This window comes from Procambarus clarkii, chromosome 83 (assembly GCF_040958095.1).
Source record: "Procambarus clarkii isolate CNS0578487 chromosome 83, FALCON_Pclarkii_2.0, whole genome shotgun sequence".
NCBI classification, from domain to species: Eukaryota; Metazoa; Arthropoda; class Malacostraca; order Decapoda; family Cambaridae; genus Procambarus; species Procambarus clarkii.
The window spans coordinates 15,530,823-15,549,712 of record NC_091232.1 but is presented as its reverse complement, the minus strand read 5'-3'; the positions used below and the strand labels follow the sequence as shown (position 1 = coordinate 15,549,712).

Genomic DNA, 18,890 nt, shown 5'->3' with positions numbered 1-18,890 from the left:
TACTTGTGGTCGTTCTCGAACCCCTTGTTGATATAATTCATTAAACATGTATAACTAGCTTAACGAGACACTAACTTGCTAAGGTAAATGAATTTTGGGGCTGGGTTCTTGAGCCCATTATGCGCCTCTGTGGTCGCTACCGCGCACTAGATAGGGATGAGGTGCATAATAAATGAACTAAACTAACTTAATTTTGCTCTTAACATTCTTAATTCGGTGGTTAACCTGCTAATCTTGATTGTATGCTTTAAGAGAATATACCGGCGAGGAGTTGGACCAGACGCTGGTCACTGCCCTGGAAACACAAACCCAAACTGTCTCTATTTTCCACTTGCTACAACTTGTAATAAACTTGTTACATCTTGGCTTAACGTGTTTATGACGTATTAGAACGTTGTTACAACTTGCTATATTGGTTGTTATAATTGGTTAGGTGGTGTTAAAACTTGTTCGAACGTTGTACCAACGTCGTAGTTTCGGTGTGTGTTTGGCGGGTGGCAGCCCGATGTTTCCTCCGTGTGGGAGGTTTTACCCAAGATTTTGATCCCGTTATATAGTGGTGTTGGCTCAGACGAGGATTGGTGTTGGGAGTTTCTGGCCGTTTGAGTGAGAGTAGGTTGGTTGTGAGAGTATCTTGAGGTTATCTTGAGATGATTTCGGGGCTTTTTTTTTTAGTGTCCCCGCGGCCCGGTCCTCGACCAGGCCTCCACCCCCAGGAAGCAGCCCGTGACAGCTGACTAACACCCAGGTACCTATTTTACTGCTAGGTAACAGGGGCATAGGGTGAAAGAAACTCTGCCCATTGTTTCTCGCCGGCGCCTGGGATCGAACCCAGGACCACAGGATCACAAGTCCCGCGTGCTGTCCGCTCGGCCGACCGGCTCCCTGGTCAGGAAGATGTAGCTGGCCAGGAAGATATATTTGTAACATTTGTAAACATTTGTTTGGTGCCGCCGATCGATTAACGAGGAATGAGGCCGCCTTGCTCAGACGACGTGAATTTTAATGAATCTAATAATGAATCAGTTTAATAATGAATAATTATATTATTATTCTAATAATATTCTAATATAATTATTCTAATAATGAATAATTTAATGAATCAGTCCAGCAACCAGGAGGCCTGGTCGACGACCGGGCAGCGGGGACGCTAAGCCCCGGAAGCACCTCAAGGTAACCTCAAGGTATCTTCGAAAATTAAAGCCGAGTTCGGCTGGAGAACCTATGTCGATGGTGACATTATTGTAGGCCTATAGTATTTACGTACACATAAAAGTTTCAACCAAAAATTCAATATAATAACAATGTCTTTATCAATATTTCCGTCTCAAATGTCAAAATTAAAACAAGGCACAACATAAAATAAAAAGAAATAATTATATTATCAATACCTTTAATAACATGTTATCGTGATATATATTCTAGACACTTTTATGCTATCATGACGTGACACCTTGGGAAGGTGGGTGCGGAGTGGGGGGGGGAGCGTGGGGGGGGGGGGAGCGTGGGGGGGAGCGTGGGGGGGGGGGGTCGGGCGTGGGCTGCCACTTGACCTTCTTGTGGTATGTCGGTACCTGTCTTTCCGGCTGAGCCCTTCCTCACCTCTCACGCTCCTGCACGGGACCTCTCTGTCGTACGCTCGCGCGCGCGCGCACACACACACATACACACACACACACACACACACACACACACACACACACACACACACACACACACACACACACACACACACGCCCACCCGGGGGCGCCAATGGAATGCATTTGGAAGTGATGTGGTGGAGGCTGACTCCATACACAGTTTCAAGTGTAGATATGATAGAGCCCGATAGGCTCAGGAATCTGTACACCTGTTCATTGACAGTTGAGAGGCGGGACCAAAGAGCCAGAGCTTAATCCCCGCAAACACAACTAGGTGAGTACAACTAGGTGAGTACACACACACACACACACACACACACACACACACACACACACACACACACACACACACACACACACACACACACACAGGAAGTAGCACACACAGTAACCAGGCACCACTAGAAGAGTTTGAGATTACAGTGGGGCAGTAAGGAAGCTCTTGCTAGAGTTGGATGTGACAAAGGCTACAGGCCCGGATGGAATCTCCCCTTGGATACTAAAGGAAGGAGCAGAAGCACGGTACCTGCCACTCTCCATAGTGTATAACAAATCACTGGTAACAAGGGAATTGACAAAAATTTGGAAGACTGCTAATGTAGTCCCGATTTATAAGAAGGGGGATAGACAGGAAGCACTGAACTACAGGCAAGTGTCCCTAACTTGCATACCATGCAAGCTGATTGATGGAGAAGATTGTGCGAAAAAAGCTGTGGGACATCTGGAGCGAAAGAACATTGTAACACAGCATCAACATAGATTCAGGGATGGCACGTCTTGTCTCACAGAATTAATTGAAGTCTATGACCAGGCAACAGAAACCAGGCAAGAAAGAGAGGGGTGAGCAGAATGCCTATTTTTGGATTGCCAGAAAGCCTTTGATACAGTGCCACACAAGGGGCTAGGGAAAATGCTGGAGATGCAGGCAGGAGTGAAATGGAAGGTACTCCATTGGATAAGGGAGTATCTAAGCAACAGAAGACAGCAAGTCACTGTGAGGAGTGAGGCCTCAGATTGGCGAGACGTCACCACTGGAGTCCCGCAGGGTTCAGTCCTTGGAACTATACTGTTTCTGATATATGTAAATGATCTCCCAGAGGGTATAGAATCGTTCCTCTCATTGTTCGCTGGTGATGTTAAAATTATGAGGAGGATTAAAACTGAAGATGATAGTAGGAGCCTACAAGATGACCTAGATAGACTGAATGAATCGTCCAACAAATGGCTACTAAAGTTTAACCCGAGTAAATGCAAGGTCATGAAACTAGGCGGTGGAAACAGGAGGCCAAACACAAGACGAAGCTGGAAAAAGCTCAGAGGTATGCTACTAGGCTAGTCCCAGAACTAAGAGGCATGAGTTACGAGGAAAGGCTGCGTGAAATGCACCTTACGTCACTGGAAGACCGAAGAGTAAGGGGAGACATGATCACCACCTACAAAATTCTCAGAGGAATTGAGGGGTTGATAAGAATAAACTAACGTGGGTGGTACGCGAACAAGGGGACACAGGTGGAACTGAGTATACAAATGAGCCACAGGGACGTATTTTAAAGAACTTTTTCAGTGTCAGAGAAGTTAACAGGTGGAATGCATTAGGCAATGATGTGGTAGAGGCAGACTCCATACACCGTTTCATATGTAGATATGATAGAGCGCAGTAGGCTCAGAAATCTGTACACCAGTTGATTGACGGGTGAGAGGCGGGACCAAAGAGCCAAAGCTCAACCCCCCGCAAGCACAACTCGGTGAGTACAACTCGGTGAGAGCACACACACACACACACACACACACACACACACACACACACACACACACACACACACACACACACACACACACACACACACACACACGCACACACGCACACACACACACACACACACACACACACCTGCGGGACCAAAGAGACATAGCTCAACCCCCGCAAGCACAATTAGGTGAGGTGAGTTCACACACATACACACTCACTCCCCCCTACCCCGCCCGAGGGTCTGGTAGCTGAGTGGACAGAACGCAGGACTCGTAATTCTGTGGCCCGGGTTCGATTCCCGGACCAGGCAGAAACAAATGGGCAAAGTTTCTTTCACCCTGAATGCCCCTGTTACCTAGCAGTAAATAAGTACCTGGGTGTTAGACAGCTGTTACGGAGCTGCTTCCTGGGGGGGGGGAATTATTAGTTAGAAGTTATTAAAAGTTGATTGACAGTTGAGAGGCGGGCCGAAAAAGCAAAGCTTAACCTCCGCATGCATAACTAGGTGAATACAACTAGGTGCATACAACACACACACACGCACACAGGGTGTGACAGGGTAGATAAAGACAGGCTATTTAACACAAGGGGAACACGCACAAGGGGACACAAGGTGGAAACTGAGTGCCCAAATGAGCCACAGAGATATTAGAAAGAACTTTTTTAGTGTCAGAGTGGTTGACAAATGGAATGCATTAGGAAGTAGTGTGGTGGAGGCTGACTCCATACACAGTTTCAAGTGTAGATATGATAGAGACCAATAGGCTCAGGAACCTGTACACCTGTTGATTGACGGTTGAGAGGCAGGACCAAAGAGCCAGAGTTCAACCACCGCAAGCACAAATAGATGAGTACACACACACACACACCATATCTAGTCAAGCATAAGATTAAACTGGAAAAGGTTCAAAGGTTTGCCACCAGACTAGTACCCGAGCTGAGAGGTATGAGCTACGAGGAGAGACTACGGGAATTGAACCTCACTTCATTGGAAGACAGAAGACTTAGGGGGGACATGATCACCACATTCAAGATTTTCAAGGGAATCGACAGGATTGATAAAGACAGGCTATTTAACACAAGGGGCATACGCACAAGGGGACACAGGTGGAAACTGAGTGCCCAAATGAGCCACAGAGATATTAGAAAGAACTTTTTTAGTGTCAGAGTGGTTGAGAAATGGAATGCATTAGGAAGTAATGTGGTGGAGGCTGACTCCATACACAGTTTCAAGTGTAGATATGATAGAGCCCAATAGGCTCAGGAACCTGTACACCTGTTGATTGACGGTAGAGAGGCGGGACCAAATAGCCAGAGCTCAACCCCCGCAAACACAACTAGGTGAGTACACACACACACACACACACACACACACACACACACACACACACACACACACACACACACACACACACACACACACACACACACTACTATGTAGTGAGGAAAGAGAGAGAAGGAAGAGGAGGAGGTGGTGTAGCTATGCTGATAAGAAAAGGTTGGAGTTTTGAAGAGGTGGTTGTTCAGGGCTGTGAAGATTTCAGTGACTACATAACAGGTACCAGAGCAATTGGAGGACAAAAATTATAATAGTAATCATATATAACCCCACACCAAATGACAGAAGACCCAGCCAGGAATATGATAGAAACAACTTGGCCACCATCAATACAATAGCGAGAGCAGCTTCTGTAGCTAGCAGGAATGGATCCAGACTACTAATCATGAGGGATTTCAACCACGGGAAGATAGATTGGGAGAACGGAGACTCACATGGAGGACCGGACACATGGAGAGCTAAGCTGCTGGACGTAGCAGCAAGAAACTTTCTAAGCCGCATCTGAGGACCCACAAGAATGAGAGGAGAGGATGAACCAGCTATGCTTGATCTGATATTTACCCTAAATGAGTCGGATATAAGGGAAGTTAAGTTGGAAGCCCCCCCTTGAGAATGAGTGATCACAGTGTATTGATCTTTGAGCACCTGGTAGAGCTAGGAACTATCTCCCCCCAAAAAAAGAACTGGGAAACAAAGGGCTGGAGTACCGAAAGGGAAATTATGAGGAGATGAGAAAATTCTTAGGGAATATACCATGGGACACAGAACTCACAACTAAGTCCATACAAGACATGATGGAATATGTCACTCAAAAGTGTCAGGAGGCAGTAAACAGGTTTATCCCGGCCCGACAGGAAAAAAAAAGAGAAGCAAAAAGAATAGTCTCCGTGGTGTAGTGGTAAGACACTCGCCTGGCGTTCCGCGAGCGCTATGTCATGGGTTCGTATCCTGGCCGGGGAGGATTTACTGGGCGCAATTCCTTAACTGAAGCCTCTGTTTAACGCAACAGTAAAAATGTGTACTTGGATGAAAAAACGATTCTTCGCGGCAGGGGATCGTATTCCAGGGACCATAGGATTAAGGACTTGCCCGAAACGCTACGCGTACTAGTGGCTGTACAAGAATGTAACAACTCTTGTATATATCTCAAAAATAATCCGTGGTTTAATAGGGCATGTATGAAAGCAAAGGAACTGAACAAAAGGGCGTGGAGGAACGTCCGAAATATCAGAACACCAGAAAGCAGAGAGAAGATACCGAAGAACCAGGAACGAGTATGTTAGTGTGAGAAGTGAAGCTAAGAAAAAGTATGAAAATGATATAGATAATAAAGCCAAGACCGAACCAAAGCTACTACACATATCAGGAGGAAAACAACAGTGAAGGAACAGGTGATGAAACTTAGAACGGGTGAAGACAGGTACAGAGAGAATGACAAAGAGGTATGTGAGGAACTCAACAAGAGGTTCCAGGAGGTCTTCACAATAGAACGAGAAGAGGTGGCAGTAAACCAGGCGACCTTGGAAGGATTCGTAATTACAAGAGATGAGGTCAAGAGGCATCTGTTGGATCTGGACGTGAGAAAGGCAGTTGGCCCGGGCGGAATTTCACCATGGGTATTGAAAGTGTGAAGGATCGCTCTGCTTGCCACTTTCCATAGTGTATAGTAGGTCACTGGAAATGGGAGACCTACCAGAAATATGGAAGACTGCTAATGTAGTCCCAATATACAAAAAAGTGACAGACAAGATGCACTGAACTACAGGCCAGTGTCCTTAACTTGTATACCATGCAAGGTGATGGAGAAGATCGTGAGAAAAACCTAGTAACACATCTGGAAAGAAGACACTTCGTGACAACCCATCAACATGGGTTCAGGGAGGGTAAATCTTGCCTTACAGACATAATAGAATGCTACAATTAGGTGACAAAGATTAAGCAAGAGAGAAAAGGATGGGCGGATTGCATATTTTTGGATTGTCAGAAAGTCTTTGGCACGGTCCCCATAAAAAGCTGATGCATAATCTGGAGAAACAGGCAAGAGTAACTGGTAGGGCGCTCCAGTGCATAAGGGAGTACCTAAGAAATAGGTAGCAGAGAGTTACAGTAAGAGGTGAGATCTCGGATTGGCATAAAGTCACTAATGGAGTCCCACAGGGCTCTGTACTCCAACCTATCCTGTTTCTGATATACGTAAATGATCTCCCAGAGGGTATAGACTCATTCCTAAAATTGTTTTCTGACGACGCCACAATTATGAGAAGGGTTAAGACAGAGGAGGACAGCTTGATGCTTCAAGAAGACCTGGACAAGCTGCAGGAATGGTCGAACACATGGTTGTTAGAATTTAACCCAAGCAAATGCAACGTAATGAAGATAAGTGTAGAGAGCAGGAAACAGATACAAGGTATAATTTGGGAGATGGAATTCTTTAAGAGTCAGAGAGAGAGAGAAAGACCTGGGGGTTGATATCACGCCAGTCCTGTCCCCTGAAGCTCATATCAAGAGGAAAATATCAGCAGCATATGCCAGGTTGGCTAGCATAAGAACGGCCTTTAGAAACTTGTGTAAGGAATCTTTCAAAACTTTGTATACCACATATGTCAGACCAATCCTGGAGTATGTGGCTCCGGCATTAAGTCCATATCTAGTCAAGCATAAGACTAAACTGGAAAACGTTCAAAGATTTGCCACCAGACTAGTACCCGAACTGAGGAGAATGAGCTACGAGGAGAGACTTCGGGAATTAAACCTCACGCCACTGGGAGACAGAAGAGTTAGAGGGGACATAATCACCACATACAAGATTCTCAGAGGAATTGATAGGGTATATAAAGACAGGCTATTTACGACAAGAAGCACACGCCCTAGGGGACACGAGGAAAATTGAGTGCCCAAATGAGCCATAGAGACGTTGAAAAGATTTTTTAAGTGTCAGAATAGCATACAAATGGAATGATTTAGAAAGTGATATGGTGGAGGCTGACTCCATACACAGCTTCAGGTGTAGATATAAAGGAGACCAGTAGGCTTAGGAACGTGTACATTAGTTGGTTGACAGTTGAGAGGCGGGACCAAAGAGCCCGAGCTCAACCCCCGCAAGCACAACTAGGTAAGTACAACTAGGTAAGTACACACACTAATACCGATACTACTCCACCATATTCACAGTCATCCACACTTAAACTACGGTGACGCCCCAGCATAACACCCTTCATGACGCCCCAGCATAACACCCTTCATGACGCCCCAGCATAACACCCTTCATGACGCCCCAGCATAACACCCTTCATGACGCCCGAGCATAAAACCCTTCATGACGCCCCAGCATAACACCCTTCATGACGCCCCAGCATAACACCCTTCATGACGCCCCAGCATAACACCCTTCATGACGCCCCAGCATAACACCCTTCATGACGCCCCAGCATAACACCCTTCATGACGCCCCAGCATAACACCCTTCATGACGCCCCAGCATAACACCCTTCATGACGGCCCAGCATAACACCCTTCATGACGCCCCAGCATAACACCCTTCATGACGCCCCAGCATAACACCCTTCATGACGCCCCAGCATAACACCCTTCATGACGCCCCAGCATAACACCCTTCATGAAGCCCCAGCATAACACCCTTCATGACGCCCCAGCATAACACCCTTCATGACGCCCCAGCATAACACCCTTCATGACGCCCCAGCATAACACCCCCTCGTGACGCCCCAGCATAACACCCCTCATGACGCCCCAGCATAACACCCCTCATGACGCCCCAGCATAACACCCCCTCGTGACGCCCCAGCATAACACCCCATCATGAAGCCCCAGCATAACACCCCCTCGTGACGCCCCAGCATAACACCCCCTCGTGACGCCCCAGCATAACATCCCCTTCATGACGCCCTAGCATAACACCCCTCATGACGCCCCAGCATACCACCCCCTCATGACGCCCCAGCATAACACCTCTCATGACGCCCCAGCATAACACCCCCTCGTGACGCCCCAGCATAACACCCCTCATGACGCCCCAGCATAACACCCCCTCGTGACGCCCCAGCATAACATTCCCTTCATGACCCCCTAGCATAACACCCCTCATGACGCCCCAGCATAACACCCCTCATGACGCCCCAGCATAACACCCCCTCGTGACGCCCCAGCATAACACCCCTCATGACGCCCCAGCATAACACCCCCTCGTGACGCCCCAGCATAACATTCCCTTCATGACGCCCTAGCATAACACCCCTCATGACGCCCCAGCATAAAAAACCCTCATGACGCCCCAGCATAACACCCCCCTCATGATGCACCAGCATAACACCCCCCTCATGACGCACCAGCATAACTCCCCCTTCATGACCCTCCCCCTGCATAACACCCCCTCATGACACCCATGCATAACATCCCCCTCATGACGCCCCAGTATAAGACCCTCCTCATGACGCCCCTGCATAACACCCCCCTCAGGACGCCCCTGCATAACACACCCTCATAACTCCCCTGCATAAAACCCCCTCATGACTCCCCTGCAAAACACCCCCTCATGACGCCGCAGTATAACACACCCCTCATGAAGCCCCAGCATAACACCCGCTCATGACGGCCTAACATAACACCCCCTAATGACGCCCCTGCATAACACCCCCCTCATGACGCTCTAGCATAACACCTCATGACGCCCTAGCATACCACCTCATGACGCCCCAGCATAACACCTCATGACGCCCCAGCAAAACACTTCATGACGCCCCTGCAAAACACCTCATGACGCCCTCTGCATAACACCCCCTTATGAAGCCCCTGCATAACACCTCATGACGCCCCAGCATAACACCCATCATGACGCCCTTGCATAACACCTCATGACGCCAAAGCATAACACCTCATGACGCCCTTGCATATCACCCCCTCATGACACCCAAGCATTACACACCCTCATGACACCCCTGCATAACACCCCCTCATGACGCCCCTGCATAACACCCCCTCATGACGTCCCAGCATAACACCGCTCATGACGCCCCTGCATAACACCCCCTCATGACGCCCCTGCATAACACCCCCCCATGACGTCCCAGCATAACACCGCTCATGACGCCCCTGCATAACACCCCCTCATGACGCCCCAGCAAAACACCGCTCATGACGCCCCTGCATAACACACCCTCATGACGCCCCTGCAAAACACCGCTCATGACGCCCCTGCATAACACACCCTCATGACGCACCAGCATAACACCCCCTCATGACTCCACAGCATAACACCCCCTTACAACGCCCCTGCATAACACCCCTTCATGACGCCCCAGCAAAACACCCCCTCATGACGCTCCAGCATAACACTCTCTCATGACGCCAAAGCATAACACCTCATGACGCCTCTGTATAACATTTCATGACGCCCCAGCATAACACCTCATAACGCCCCAGCATAACGCCTCATGACGCCCAAGCATAGCACTTCATGACGCCCCAGCATAACACCTCATGACGCCCCAGCATAACACCCCCTCATGACGCTCTAGCATAACACCTCATGACGCATCTGCATAACACCTCATGACGCCCACAGCATAACACCTCATAACGCCCTAGCAAAACACCTCATGACGCCCCCAGCATAACACCTCATGACGCCCAAGCAAAACACCTCATGACGCCCCAGCATAATACCTTATGACGCCCCAGCATAACACCTCATGACGCCCCAGCATAACACCTCATGACGCCCCTGCATAACACCTCATGACGCCCCAGCATAACACCTCATGACGCCCCCAGCATAACACCTCATGACGCCCTAGCAAAACACCTCATGACGCCCCAGCATAACACCTCATGACGCCCTAGCAAAACACCTCATGACGCCCCAGCATAACACCTCATGACGCCCTAGCATAACACCTCATGAAGCCCCTGCATAACATCTCATGACGCCCAAACATAAGACACCCTCAATACGCCCCAGTATAACACCCCCCTTATGACGCCCCAGCATAACACCCCATATGACGCCCAGCATACCCCTCATGACACCAAAGCATTACACCCCCTCATGACGCCCCTGCATAACACCCCATCATGACGCCCGAGCATTACACCCCCTCATGACACCCCTGCATAACACCCCCTCATGATGCACCAGCATAACACCCTTCATGACGCCCCTGCATAACACCCTTCATGACGCCCCAGCGTAACATCCCTTCATGACGCCCGAGCATAACACCCCCGCATGACGCCCTAGCATAACACTGCCAATGAGGCCCCAGCATAACACCTCTCATGACGATCCAGCATAACACCCCGTCATGACGCCCCAGCATAACACTCCCTCATGACGCCCCAGCATAACACCCACTCACGTCGCCCCAGCATAACACCCCCTCATGACACCCCTGCATAACACCCCGTCATGACGCCCCAGCATAACACACCCTCATGTTGCCCCAGCATAACACCTCATGACGCCTCTGCATAACACCTCATGACGCCACAGCATAACACACCTTAACGACGCCCTAGCATAACATCTCATGACGCCCCAGCATAACACCCCCTATCGACGCCCCAGCTTAACACCCCCTCATGACGCCCCTGCATAACACCCCCTCATGATGCCCCTGCATAACACCACCTCATGACGCCCCAGCATAACACCCCCTCATGATGCCCCTGCATAACACCACCTCATGACGCCCCAGCAAAACACCTAATGACGCCCTAGCATAACACTTCATGACGTCCCTGCATAACACCCCCCTCATGACGCCCCTGCATAACACCCCCTCATGACGCCCTTGCATAACACCCCCTCATGATGCCCCTGCATAACACCACCTCATGACGCCCCAGCATAACACACCCTCATGACGCCCTTGCATAACACACCCTCATGACGCCCCAGCATAACACACCCTCATGACGCTCCAGCATAACACAGCTTTATGACGCCTTAGCATACCACCACCTCATGACGCCCCAGCATAACACCCCTCATGACGTCCTTGCATAACACCCCTCATGATGCCCCAGCATAACACCCCCCACTCATGACGCCCCAGCATAACACCCCTTCTTGACGCCCCAGCATAACACCGCCTCATGAAGCCCCAGCATAACACCCCTCATGACGCCCCAGCATAACACCCCTCATGACGCCCCAGCATAAACCCCCCTTCATAACGCACCAGCATAACACCCCCTTATGACGCCCCAGCATCACACCCCCTCATGACGCCACTGCATAACACCCCTCATGAATTCCTTGCATAACACACCCTCATGACGCCCCAGCATAAAACCTCCTCATGACGCCCCAGCATAACACCACCTCATAACGTACCAGCATAACAACCCCACATGACACCACAGCATAACAACCCCCTCATGACGCCCTTGCATAACACCCCTCATGACGCCCCTGCATTACACCCCCTAATGACGTCCCTGCATTACACCCCCTCATGACGCCCCTGCATAACACCCCCTCATGGCGCCTCTGCATAACACCCCCTCATGACGCCCTTGCACAACACCCCCTCATGATGCCCCTGCATAACACCCCTCATGACGCACCAGCATAACACACCCTCATGGCGCACCAGCGTAACACCCCTTTCATGACGCCCAGCATAACACAACCTCATGACGCCCCAGTATAACACCTCATGACGCCCCTTCATAACACCTCATGACGCCTCTACATAACACCCCATCATGATGTCCTTGCATAACACCCCCTCATGACGCACCAGCATAAAACCCCTTTCATGACGCCCCACCATAACACCTCATGACGCCACAGCATAACACCCCCTCATAAAGCCCCAGCATAACACCTCCTCATGACGCCTCAGCATAACACCTCCTCATGACGCCCCAGCATACCACCACCCTCATGACGCCCCAGCATAACATCCACTCCTGATGCCCCTGCATAACACCCCTCATGACGCCCCAGCATAACACCCCCTCATAACGCCCCAACATAACACCGATTCATGACACCCCAGCATAACACCGCCTCATGACGCCCCTGCATAACACCTACTCATGACGCCCAAGCTTAACACCCCCTCATGACGCCGAAGCATAACACCCCCTTATGACGCCCCTGCATAACACCCCCTTCATGACGCCCCAGCATAACACCCCTTCATGACGCCCCAGCATAACACCCCCTAATAACGCCCCTGCATAACACAACTCATGACGCCCCTGCATAACACCCGCTCTTGGCGCCCCAGCATAACACCCACTCATGATGCCCCAGCATAACACCCGCTCATGAAGCTTTAGCATAGCACCCCCTCATGACACACCTGTATACCACACCCTCATGACGCCCGAACATAACACCTCATAACGCCCGAGCATGACACCACATGACACCCCAACATAACATCCCCTCATGACGCTCCAGCATAACACCCCCTCATGACGCCCCTGCATAACACCCCCTAATAACGCCCCTGCATAACACAACTCATGACGCCCCTGCATAACACCCGCTCTTGGCGCCCCAGCATAACACCGCCTCATGACGCCCCAGCGTAACACCACGTCATGACGCCCCAGCATAACACCCCCTTATGAAGCACCAGCATAACACCCCCTCATGAAGCACCAGCATAACACCCGCTCATGACGCCCCAGCAAAACACCCCCTTATGACGCCACTGCATAACACCCCCCTCATGACGCCCCAGCATAACACCCGCTCATGACGCCCGATCATAACACTCCCTCATGACGCCTCTGCATAACACCTCATGACGCCCCAGCATAACACCTCATGACGCCCCAGCATAACACCTAATGACGCCCCAACATGACACCTCATGACACCCCAGCATAAAACCTCATGACGCATCAGCATAACATCTCATGACACCCCTGCATAACACCCACCTCATGACGCCCAAGCATAACACCCCACTCATGAGGCCCCAGCATAACACCTCATGACGCCCCAGCATAACACACCCTTATGATGCCACTGCATAACACCCCCTTCATGACGCTCAAGCATAACACCCCCTCATGACGCACCAGCATAACACCCCCTCATGACGCACCAGCATAACACCCCCTCATGACGCACCAGCATAACACCCCCTCATGACGCACCAGCATAACACACCCTTATGACGCCCCAGCATAACACCCCTCATGACGCACCAGCATAACACCCCCTTCATGACGCCCAAGCATAACACCCCCTCATGACGCACCAGCATAACACCCCCTCATGACGCACCAGCATAACACCCCCTCATGACGCCCCAGCATAACTCCACTCATGACGCCCGAACATAACACACCCTCATGACGCCCCAGCATAACACCCCACTCATGATGCCCCAGCATAACATCCCCTCATGACGCCCCAGCATAACACCCCACTCATGACGCCCCAGCATAACACCCCACTCATGATGCCCCAGCATAACACCCCCCTCACAACGCCCCAGCATAACACCCCACTCATGATGCCCCAGCATAACATCCCTTCATGACGCCCCAGCATAACACCCCCCCTCATGACGCCCCAGCATAACACCCCCCCCTCATGACGCCCCAGCAAAACACCCCCTTCATGACGCCCCACCACAACACCCCCTCATGACTCACTAGCATAACACCCCCTCATGACGTCCCAGCATACCACTCCCTTATGACGCACCTGCATAACTACCCCCTCATGACGCCCCTGCATAACACCCCTCATGACGCCCCAGCATAACACCACCTCATGACGCCCCAGCAGACCAACGCCTCATTACGCCCCAGCATAACACCCCCTCATGACGCCCCAGCATAACACCCCCTAATAACGCCCCTGCATAACACAACTCATGACGCCCCCTGCATAACATCCCCTCATGAAGCCCCAGCATAACACCGCCTCATGACGCCCCAGCATAACACTGCGTCATGACGCCCCAGCATAACACCCCCTCATGACGCTCCAGGATAACACCCCCTCATGACTCCCCTGCATAACACACGCTCATTACGCCCCAGCATAACACTCCCTCATGACGCCCCAGCATAACACCCCTTCATGACGCCCCAGGATAACACCCCCCCCTCATGACGCCCCTTCATAACACTCCCTTATGACGCCCCAGCATAACACCTCATGACGCCCCAGCATAACACCTCATGACGCCCCAGCATGATACACCCTCATGACTCCCCAGCATAACACCCACTCATGACGCCCCTGCATAACACCCTCTCATGACGCCCCAGCATAACACCCCTCATGACGCCCCTCCATAACACTGCCTCACGATGCCCCAGCATAACACCCCCCTCATGACGCCCCTTCATAACACTCCCTCACGATGCCCCAGCATAACACCCCCTCATGACGCCCCTTCATAACACTCCCTCATGACGCCCCAGCATAACACCCCTCATGACGCCCTTCCATAACACTGCCTCATGACGCTCCAGCATAACACCCCACTCGTGACGCCCCAGCATAACACCACTCATGACGCCCCTCCATAACACTGCCTCATGACGCCCCAGCATAACACCCCCCTCATGACGCCCCTTCGCAACACTCCCTCACGATGCCCCAGCATAACACCCCCCCCCCCCATGACGCCCCTTCATAACACTCCTTCAGGACGCCCCAGCATAACTCCCCTCATGACCCTCCTGCATAACACCCCCTCATGACGCCCCAGCATAACACCCCACTCATGACGTCCCAGCATAACACCCCTCATGACGCACTTGCATAACACCCCCTCATGACGCCCCAGCATAACACCGTCTCATGACGCCCCAGCATAACACCCCTCATGACGCCCCAGCATAACACCGCCTCATGACGCCCCAGCATAACACCGCCTCATGACGCCCCAGCATAACACCCCTTATGACGCCCCAGCATAACACCGCCTCTTGATGCCCCAGCATAACACCCCTACATAACAACCCTCATGACGCCCCAACATAACAACCCGTCATGGCGCCCCAGCACAACGCCCCTCATGACGCCCCAGCATAACGCCCCTCATGACGCCCCAGCATAACGCCCCTCATGACGCCCCAGCATAACGCCCCTCATGACACCCCTACATAACAACCCTCATGACGCCCCAACATAACAACCCGTCATGACGCCCCAGCATAACACCCCTCATGACGCCCCAGCATAACACCGCCTCTTGATGCCCCAGCATAACACCCCTCATGACGCCCCAGCATAACACCGCCTCTTGATGCCCCAGCATAACACCGCCTCTTGATGCCCCAGCATAACACCCCTCATAGCACCCCTACATAACAACCCTCATGACGCCCCAACATAACACCCCTCATGACACCCCTACATAACAACCCTCATGACGCCCCGCATGACGCTCCATCAAGGCGCTCCTATGCGTGACACTCTTATATGACGCACCTGGATAGTTATCCGTCTGAGCTCCTCCACGCTGCCACATCACTAAGCTCCTCCACGCTGCCACATCACTAAGCTCCCCCACGCTGCCTCATCACTAAGCTCCCCCACGCTGCCACATCACTAAGCTCCCCCACGCTGCCACATCACTAAGCTCCCCCACGCTGCCACATCACTAAGCTCCCCCACGCTGCCTCATCACTAAGCTCCCCCACGCTGCCTCATCACTAAGCTCCCCCACGCTGCCTCATCACTAAGCTCCTCCACGCTGCCACATCACTAAGCTCCCCCACGCTGCCACATCACTAAGCTCCCCACGCTGCCTCATCACTAAGCTCCCCCACGCTGCCTCATCACTAAGCTCCCCACGCTGCCACATCACTAAGCTCCTCCACGCTGCCTCATCACTAAGCTCCCCCACACTGCCTCATCACTAAGCTCCCCCACGCTGCCACATCACTAAGCTCCCCACGCTGCCACATCACTAAGCTCCCCCACGCTGCCACATCACTAAGCTCCCCCACGCTGCCACATCACTAAGCTCCCCCACGCTCCCACATCACTAAGCTCCCCCACGCTGCCACATCACTAAGCTCCCCACGCTGCCACATCACTAAGCTCCCCCACGCTGCCACATCACTAAGCTCCCCCACGCTGCCACATCACTAAGCTCCCCCACGCTGCCTCATCACTAAGCTCCCCCACGCTGCCTCATCACTAAGCTCCCCCACGCTGCCTCATCACTAAGCTCCTCCACGCTGCCACATCACTAAGCTCCCCCACGCTGCCACATCACTAAGCTCCCCCACGCTGCCACATCTCTAAGCTACTCGACAAAGGAAGCGTCTCTATACATTCTATATACATCGGAATTCTAACCCGGGTCTAAGAAGTAGTCAAGCATCAACCAACCTGTTTAAATCCTGCAGTTGTCTAACAACTTATGTAAGTCTTGTTTGAACAGGTGTTATTGAACCACCCGGCGTCACCCGAGTCCTTCCCTGCCTCAGAGCAGTGGTTCAGGAAACACTTGGAGGGGATCGACTAGTATTAAGTGTAGCACTAGCGTCTGAGACATACACTAAGCGACGTAACGACAGTTGGATGTGTATATTAAAGTTATCACTGGGATGTAAATTTTATGCAGGCAATTCTAGAAGGTTGAGACATGGTGAAAGGTGTTGTGACGGACCTGCAGGAAGAGGAAGAGGACGACCCACTGGTAGTACTTGTGGTGGCGGACGGCGAACTCTTCTCCGTCGTGGTGGTGGTCGTTTAGCGTCGAAGCTTTACGGTTAGCGACCCCGGGGTGGGCCACCTCCTCCCCCACCACGGCACCTGTCAGTGACGGTATGGTGAAGGTCGACTGTATCCAGCAGAACATGTCGATGGTGTGACTGTCGAGGGCGTCCACCATACAGTCGATGGGGTCACCGAAGTATTGCTTGTTAGTCACCAACAAGCTAAACGACACCAGGATCACCATAGTCACTTTGTAGTGCAGGGAGAAGATCACATTGTCTATCTTAACCTTGTCCAGCTTCAGTAACTGACGAATTGTGCCGAACACGTCAAACATTGTCACGGAGTGAGCAGGTGTGAGGGGTGAGGGTGTTAGTGGTGAGGGTGTGAGGGGTGAGGGTGTGAGGGGTGAGGTGTGAGGGAGTGAGGCAGCGGGACCCTCACTGCAGGGCTGTGCTCGATCAACTGTGTTGCCGACTACACGCACTCAAGCACACAGCTCACTTGCCACTTTGCTAATTTCTACATTTTCTTCATCCCTGTGGCAGGGTAGACTCACTAAACTGTTAATTGTTGTATGATATTAATATTGCGAGACGCTCCTGCTGTTGATGAATGATGATGGTGAATGTGAACACCTTTGTGGACTCCCAGAACTGGCTTGGAGGAGCGCAAGGTGCGGATGACAGTGCTGGAGTGTTCCCACCGCAAGTGACGCAAACCCCCTTCCTCCTCCCCCTCGGCCATGGCCGCCCCTCCAACACCCACGCCAATAGCGCCTTCTCCAACACCCCCGCCATGGGCGCCCCCTCCATCACCCCCGCCAATAGCGCCTTCTCCTACACCCCCGCCATGGGCACCCCCTCCAACACCCCCGCCATGGGCGCCCCGGCCGGCCCAGCCAAGCGAAAAGCACGCTGGACATGTGATCCTGTGGTCCCGGGTTCGATCCCGGGCGCCGGCAAGAAACGATGGGCAGAGTTTCTTTCACCCTATGCTCCTGTTACTAGCAGTAAATAGATACCTGGGAGTTAGTCAGCCTTCACGGGCTGCTTCCTGGGGGTGGAGTCCTGGTCGAGGACCGGGCCGCGGGGACACTAAAGCCCCGAAATCAACTCAAGATAACCTCAAGATAACCCCCTCCAACACCTCACACACGAGCGCCCCCCCCCCCCTCTAACAACCACGCCATGAGCGCTCTATCAAATGGCCCCCCACCATGGGTTTCTCATGAATTTCCCCCCGCTATGGGGGAAATTCATGGGTCAAGGCCCCCGTCTATCACCCCCCCCCCCTCCTCCAATATGGGCATCCCTTCCATTGCCCCCATAATGGGTGCCCCTTTCTATTCCCCCCCTCCCACCATGGGTTACTTTTTTAATCATTCCCCTCCATGGACACCCCTTCCATCCCTCCCCACACCATCACCTCCATCACCAACCAAAAGAGACGCCCCCAACCAACTTCCCCTACAAGGGACA

General features: G+C 51.9%; 1 protein-coding gene across 1 annotated transcript in view; it reads right to left on the bottom strand.

The window, feature by feature from the left end:
* LOC123768769 (innexin inx2) overlaps positions 1–18,112 on the bottom strand; it is a 60,362-nt gene extending 42,250 nt beyond the window's left edge. The window contains exon 1 of the mRNA XM_045759553.2: positions 17,360–18,112. Within this exon, the coding sequence (XP_045615509.2) occupies positions 17,360–17,746 (387 nt within the window). The 5' untranslated portion in view covers positions 17,747–18,112. The remainder of the gene's footprint in view (positions 1–17,359) is intronic.
* Positions 18,113–18,890: the final 778 nt, after the last annotated feature.